Genomic DNA, 8,357 nt, shown 5'->3' on the forward strand with positions numbered 1-8,357 from the left:
CAAATCTAGTGACAAAGCCTTTCAGGCCCTAAAGTCTTGAGAGCTGCAGCCTCATTTTTAGAAGCTGCTGTTACATGATTTTATTTTCCATGCTTGAGATTAATTGTACAGCAGTTATCTGCTTCAATACCTCAATATACTCCAGGACCTGGCTAAGATATGTATGCACTTCATTTAGCGGAGAATATCTCAACTGTTCTTGGCTAATATGACTGCTGCGAACAACTTGGGAACTGAAAAATTCTTTATCCGGGGCGAAATACCCGCAAATGACCACACCTTCAAATCTTCTAAACTGTTTGTGCGACAGATTTCCTGAGGTGCTCAAAATGTTCAGAATGCTCATGTTTGAATACTCAATAGACCATATGCACACAGCGGTCATCTTTCCACAGGTTAATGGCAGGGTGGAAACTAGTCGCAATTTGCCATTGACCACCCATACATGCAAGCAGACAAAGTCCTGTCTAATTGTATTAAATTACGTCAAACTCGCCAACATTGCAGCTGTACGAAAAGCTTGAATGATCCTCTATCTGCAAAGTCAGTGTTTCATAAAATACCACCGTAGACTGTTATGAGTTACTTTATCAAGAAATTCCTGCATTATGTGCAAATTCAGGTGGTACACAGGATTGTCGAGTGATTATCCAATGAGCACTCATAACATGTCTACCGTGGATTTTGCCGATAGATAAAGCTTTTCGTACAGCTGCAATGTTGGTGAGTTTGACGTAATTTAATACAATTAGATAGGACTTTGTCTGGACGTATGGGCAGTCAATGGCAAATTGGATAGTTTCCGCCCTGCCATTAACTTATGGAAAGATGACCAGTGTGCATATGATATATTGAGTATTCAAACATGAGCATTCTCAACATCTGTAGCAACAATTTAGAAGAGGCATGTTTTAAGTGTCAGTTATTTTTTTAAAGGCGTGGCCATATTCAGGTATTTTGCACCAGCTAGAGAATTTCTCAGTTCCAAAGTTGTTCGCAGGGGTCATATTAGCCAAGAACAGTTTCCACGAAATGAAGTGCATACAGATCTTAGCCAGGTCCGACCTAGAGTAATACAAGGTCTGTTCCTTTTTCCTGGTCAGCAAACAACTTTGAAAATTGCTAATCTACACGCTTGTGTTAGGGGCTTGTACTTTCTGCAATTATGGTCTTCCTACTACGCATTCAGAAATGTTGACCCTAGTGTCATGACTACTGATGAAACAGATCATGGTATACCATATAAATCTTTAGTAAACATTGTAGCAATTACAGATTGACATTTAACTGCCAGGAAACAAACCTGCAGATTGTAGCTTTAAGCCAAGCTAACCTGTAATTCTTTATCATCCATTACTTAAGACATTTAAGGACTACCTGGAGACATACATCGGCATGGCAAGAGCCATTTATTTAATATTGCATTATGTGCATCACATTCACAAAAATATTAAATGCCCACACTAAACAGTTGTGCCATGAATTTACCAAATGAAGCAGGCTTCGGTTATGCGTAAAACATTGCAAAAGAACCCGACAGGATACTCAAAACCACTTCTGATAGAAATTCTAAAATTACAGTTTATACATGAGAAACAGCAAGTCTGAATGCAAAAAAAAACAAATCTTTATTTTACCGCAATTAAAACTGTACACAATTGAATAAAACCCTTGGGGCATTTTACTTTCAAACTGGGGTCATCATCTCAGGCTTGTGCACCCGACCGTTTAAGTTGCTTGATTCAGCATTTAGATATTATTTTATCTAGGGATGTACCGATAAGTTTTGGCCGATATCCGATAGAGATCTCATTCTGTATTAAGAAAATATATTACATTTTGTCCATTCTGAAAAAAGGCTTATAAACAGTGAATTTGGAGAAGAAAAAAAAAGCAATGAGCCTCTATTCCAAAACTAGGGATGCAGTTATTGAAATGTTGGCCCATAGCCACAATATATATATTTCAGGCTTTAATTTAACATTATAAAATATCTACTAAAACAGATATTATTTTACCGATATATTGGTTTAAGGCCAATACCGATGGGTTTGCCGATTAATCTTCCATCACTAATTTTATCAGACAACCCAGTCTAACTGCAAAACTCCCATTTTAACCACACTAGAATAAAAACACCCATCCTTTGTTTTGGTGACTCATACTGCCCTTCTAATATGTGAGGGGCATCGTTTTGCGATTAGTTTTTTCCCTAAAGAGAATTACAGAAAATACATTAAAAAATTGGGGGGAAAGAAAAAAACAACCAAGCCCCCCCTCACACATCAAAAGGACAACGTCACCAGAACCAAGGAAGGACGGGTGTTTGATTAAAATGAATATCAAATATTGAACCAAGCAACAAAAACTGTCTGGGTGCTCATAAAAGCCTGAATAGAAGTTTGACCCCAAACATGTTTGAGTGCAATATCCCTTTAAACCTCAACTTTATCTGATGGCGTGGTGACTAATTACGCCGCTGGTAGATTTGGCAGCACCTCTGTCCTTTGCCTTCTTTCTAATGGGGTCCAACTCAAAGCACTTCCAGAGGCGTACCGTCTCATCTCCGGCGACAGAAGCAATAGCGGAGCAGTCCGGGTTGGCAATCAAGTTCAGAACTCTGTCCTCGTGGCCTAAAAACAAGAGAATCACATCTGCTGAGACCACAACATTGACAGTGTATTGTAAGTTTTCATTGTTTTTTTATTGTATGCGCAAAACTGTTCAAGGGCAAAAAAAAGTAAAATAAAATATGACGATATATTTGATGTCAATGAGTATAGGCCCATGTTGCTGCTTGTTCCACATACAGCCAACAATTTCACCCACTAATGTGACAATAAACTGAAGTTCTTAACTTACCATTGAGTTCCATGACTTTGGAAAATGATGGGTACTTCCAGATGACAACATTGTTGTGAGCAAATCCATGGCCAGACACAAGCTCCTTGTAATTTGGTGCAAACACCAGCGAAGATATCTGAAAGGCAGAGTCATCATTCAGCTAGAGTGCTACAATATAAAGCAGTGGTTTTCAACCAGTGGTCCAGGTGGAGATGGGAGTTTAACCAAATGGACCCATAGATTCATTTTACACTCTCAAGAGTTAAATTGTTAAACATCTGCATTACTTCTTGTTAAACATCTACATTACTTAATTTACTAGAAGTCTACACAATTAGAGATTGTCATTTTGATGATGTTTGCCTGTCATCTCTCCTATGGTACCACAACAATGATACATGATACAGCATGGAATTGTGCACAAAATCTTATCCACAAAACATTCTATGTTTTGAGGCTGAGGCTAAATCTCATCAAATGTTGGTCCATGGCTCAAATACCAAATAATGGACCTTGATAAGAAAAAAGGTTGAAAACTACTGCTATAGATGAAAGCCACAGCTGTAACAGCCACACCGTGTGCATCATAGATTAGTTACCATCAATCTCAATATAACTACAATAGTTTCAGACAGTAATGAAGGGAATTAAGAGAGCCGTCTCATCTCGTTTGTAGTTTTATGCAGATAGTAAGGTTTTTCTGGTCAAGTTACAACTCAATGCAAGATTGAAAACCAGGCATAAGCCTTGCAAAAGGAGTGTGTGGAATCAGCAAATATGCCTTCATCAAGGAGTAATGTTGAGCAATTGCCAAAATGCATGAATCTTTTACCCATGTCCTAGATATGCCATCAAATAAAAGGATTTAGTTTGCAGAGTGCATTAGACTTGCAGCATTGAAGCAGAAGTGTGCCATTACCTGGGATTGAGTGTCAAGACAACTGATGCAGGAGCCACTATTGACATTCCAGACACGGATGGATCTGTCGCTGGTACCACCTCCAGATGCAAGGATGTTTGACTGCCATGGGCACCAGGCTAAAGCCTAAGGGAGAAAAAAAATGCAAACATTTTTTAATTAAAACAATTAGAGCTCTATATTCAGATGGTAGTCATAATATTTCCTTTTTTCAACCGGGGTCTATTTATCTCTCTAACTCTTTAAAATGCTCAGGTACGGAGCATCTCAATTTCATCTAATCAGGAGAAAATCCATTTATTATCAGTGTTCCAATTCCAAATTTGTCTGCTCATTTATCCTGCATAAAAAATCCTCTCCTGATTGGATTAACTAGAAAGGGAGACTCCTGTTCCTGAACAAACCATGGGAATATAGAACTACTTTAAAATGTACTAAGTGCTGACCTTGACTGCTCCAGTATGTTCACTAAAGGAACGGATTGCTGGTGTTGTTCCGGTGCTGTTGGTCTCTGCCACGCCAGGCCACACGTGCACCATATTGTCATTGCCTCCACTAGCTAGGTATCTCCCATCAGGGGACCACTTCAGGCCACACACCTCCTGGGTATGGCCTGATAGTGACCCGATAAGAGGGTGTGGCATCCTTACATCATCGTGGTGAATGCGTCCTGATCTGGAGCCACTACAAGGAAAACATAAAGGTGTCATGACATCAACTAACCCGTCACCAAGTGTGCCTTTGTTTTGACCCCTATTTTCGTATGTACCTCCCCGCCTTTTTTAATGTCAATTGATTACGGTGGTTCCCCTCATAACACTTCTGTTTCTATCCGGTAAAGAAAAAAAACAATGCTTATGCTTTCTATGGGGACACAGCTTCTTAGAACGTAAATATCTCGATCTTCTTTTTAGACCAAAAACAAGCTTGCTTTGCATTTGATTTATCTAATTCTAAACGATAGTATTTTGCTTACAAAAAGTACGTTTTGGGTGGATTAAATGACAATCAAAAGACATGTTACAGATTTTTACTTCTTGACAAACAGCCAAACAGCTTTCAAGTTAAGAACCTCGCTCATTGACTTAGAATGCCTGCGCCACAATAAGCCACCACTAGATGGCGGTCAATGAGACAATTTATTTATTTTAGGTTTTGTGACTTTAATTACACCCACACAACCTGAATTTGAACATTCAGTGGATTTTCTATGGTCTCAGGTTTTCTGTGTTCTGAAGCCTTTTTGGGCAAATCCCTAAGTGACATCTGCTGGCAAACTCTTATTATATAAGATTATACATTAAGTAGAATTCTACATTATACTGAATGTTAAAAGTTCTGTTTTTGAGTGCAATTGAGCTCAGAAAACCTAAATAAATAAAATACAAATTACAAAAACTTTTTTTTAATGTCACAATCCCTTTAAAGTAAATACCCAAGCAATTTTGTGACTCAAGAGTCGAATAATTAGCTTGTCCAAATAACTGCAAGGCAACCACAACACAACTCAGTTTTAGACATTCAATGTCAGAAATTGTACCTGGATACTACATGCTCATTCCAACACAAGCTTCCAACTCTGGCTGAATGGCCACTCATGGTGCGTAAACGCTTCTCATTTGCAACATCCCACAACTAAGGAAGAAAAGTGCAAAAGGGAACAAATGGAGCAGCAAATTAATGTCATGGGATCCTGAACAGGATATGTGTGAAGGCATGTGTTGTATGACATAAAACTCACATGAACTTTGCAGTCACTTGTTCCAACAGCTAGGAAGTGGCCTTCTTTGCTGAAAGACACAGATGAGATGTACTCTTCTGAATTCTCCATCTTCATCAGTTGAGTGATATCTCCGGCAGTGGCATTCCACAGGTAGACACTGTCATGAAGAGCCACAGCAAGCATGTTTTGACTGCTCCAGTCAAGCAGATTCAGATCTACAAGAATTCAGGCAAAAAACAAAAACACTGCATGAGTATAAACCCAATGTGTAAAGCTGACAATTTCAAATACACAAATGTAAATATTGAATGTCTAAAGAGCCTGTACATCATAATAATAATAACAAGTACCCCTCAATGCCTGCAGCATCTTGGGAGATTAGATTACAATTAGCATAACATAAAAAAAGGAAATGTTTGTCCCCTCGGACACATGTATGATCTCAGGCATTTTTGTATGTACGTCTGACAATGCATGTTATTGAACATAAGGGATAAATATCTCACAGAAGTCATTCCTGAGATCCGGAGCGTCCAAGATTCTGTCAGGAACAGAAGATATGTATCTCGTCTTTTTGGAGGAGCCTGGAGTCGCACCTTGACTGTAGAGGACTTTTAAGTTGTTCTGATAACCTGTGGAATTGGAGAAAAGTATAATCATGCTTCTTGATTCTATATCCATATTAAAAAAGGAACAAGTACCTGGCTGTAACTAAATTACCTTCTGGAGCGTTAAGTGGCTTTCCTCCAAAGTGCAAGATCTTAGCTTCTTCGATGTTGCAGCCATTAAGTGTGACAGACCAAGCTTTCCGGTTTTCCTTCAAAGACAACATTTAAGGATTAACAAACAGTCTTTGAAAATGTATGTGCAGTAAACACAATGGCATAGAACAAACTTACTGCCGCAGCTGTAGATTCGTTGGTGTCCATAGGCTCATTTTCCTTTGTAAGTAGGAAGCTTGCCACGTCCATCTGCTTGCCGTTTCTGGTAGGAATGTACCGGTCACCCCCTGCTTTGGATGGTGTACACTTCACATTTTTACCTAGGAATAAAGCATTGTTCAATTCACATATGAAATGAGAGTAACATCAGTTTTAACTTGCCATTTGTAAGTATGAACAAATGCAACCAAATGGACCCTCCTCCATTTCTCTTTTTTTTTTTTTACAGTACCCGTCGCAGTCTGAGTTACAGTGAGCAAGTTACCTGGAGTTTTGTTTGGCGTTTTGCTGGGCGTTTTTGACAAACTCTGCGACTTGTTACCAGATTTCCCTGGTGTAAGACTGCTGTTACTCAACGGGGCTGAGCAGCTGGCCTTTCTCTGCCACCTGGGCATGGGTGCGTTTGTGATCGGCATGTCCAGCTTCATGATGTTTTGAATGTCGTTCTCAAATCCAAACTGAGCCATGGCAACTGCACAACAGACGTAGATCACAAGCAGATATTAACGCAACTTAATTTAGCCAACGTTACTTTAACCTGTTAATCGGTACCGCCCGGGACAATGGCGTCGTAACCAAGTCTTGTTATTAGCATTAGCGTTAGCTACATTGCTAACATTACTTTAACGTTGCAACATACACGGTGTTATCTTCCAAAACAAAACAAAACAAAACATGAATTTCAACGTGATATTCCTGTGTTAACTTGTCTTCCGGATGATTTCATACATAACGCGTACATTTACCTCTGAACGAATCGTTGCTCCTGCAGTAGTCAGAATGAAATGAATCAGTCAGAGAAATAATGAATTATATTTTCAAATGTTTCGCCGAGAGAACAACGCCTGCTTTAAATGTCCTACTGCGCTCTCGTGATTGGTCAATTCAAAACGTCGCTACGCTAGCATGAGTATAGATTGATATGATTGGTTGAGAGACGCAAAACAATGTCTCTGGACAAGAGCAAACGACACCAGAGCTTCAAACCGTGCCTCCCATGTCCGAAAAGGTGGCAGACTAAAGTCTACCGCCGCCTATAGCAGGCCAACGTTATTTCCAGTATCCCCATTTATTTATTTATTTATTTTTTAAAGCTCATAAGCTTTTCCCCGGAGAGATTTCCAAAAATATTTAAAATGTATAAATATGAATTATTTTAAGCTCCTCATGGTGAATCATGACTGACCATAAAATATTTGATTGATTGACACAGAATTATGGTCATGATTCCCCAGGAGCCTGTCTTAAAATAAATATCAATATTTTGTCTTTATTATTATGATTTTCTTTTACTCAGTGTTCCATCCATTCATCCATCCATCCATACCCCATGTTGCTTGCTTTATTAACCTTTTATGTTCGACTTACTGTGAAGTATTTGAATTAGGCCTGTGTCCTGCCTGTGACGCACTTTGAACTGGTTGCAACCCTGTATAAAATACTTTATACAAATAAAGTTTATTAATATTATTATTGAAATCTATGGGAAAAATGTATAGGCTTTTTTAATAATACATTTTATTTATAGGGCACTCAAGGTCGCCGTACAGGTTAAAAACAGTTGATACAAAAACACAGTTAAAAGCTTGTTTGATCTGTGGAACCACAAAGCACTGGGCCGTTAGGCTGATATGAGCGTTATTCTAATAATGTTTTGGATAAATGATGTGCAAGCATTGTAAGCAATGGTCCAGTTTCTGGTCCATCAAGTAAAAGAAATCCAAAACAACACTACATCTGCTGTGGGAGAGTTTTAGTATGGAATATGGATGTAGTCTCACGTAGCCAGACAACTATTCCACAATCTTTGAATCATGCTTGAAAATTGTGAGAGGCAACAGGCTGGAGAGACTAGTATGGAATCTGTACCCCAATCTATTACTTCAACCAGAATTTTATTTTACCAGATAAACCCAGAGGCCTGTCAATA

At 38.8% G+C, this 8,357-nt stretch overlaps 1 protein-coding gene across 1 annotated transcript; it reads right to left on the minus strand.

Moving 5' to 3' along the window:
- Positions 1 to 1,390: 1,390 nt before the first annotated feature.
- cdc20 (cell division cycle 20 homolog) lies at positions 1,391 to 7,323 on the minus strand. The gene is made up of 11 exons (XM_079530415.1): positions 7,174 to 7,323; positions 6,693 to 6,899; positions 6,386 to 6,528; positions 6,207 to 6,303; positions 5,993 to 6,118; positions 5,505 to 5,701; positions 5,304 to 5,398; positions 4,210 to 4,447; positions 3,764 to 3,889; positions 2,863 to 2,980; positions 1,391 to 2,633 (listed from the first exon to the last, which is right to left on the minus strand). Exons 2-11 carry the CDS (start codon positions 6,892 to 6,894, stop codon positions 2,449 to 2,451), a joined length of 1,527 nt encoding a protein of 508 aa, XP_079386541.1. The 5' UTR covers positions 6,895 to 6,899; positions 7,174 to 7,323; the 3' UTR covers positions 1,391 to 2,448.
- Positions 7,324 to 8,357: the final 1,034 nt, after the last annotated feature.

This window comes from Electrona antarctica, assembly GCF_951216825.1.
Source record: "Electrona antarctica genome assembly, chromosome: 19".
NCBI lineage: Eukaryota > Metazoa > Chordata > Actinopteri > Myctophiformes > Myctophidae > Electrona > Electrona antarctica.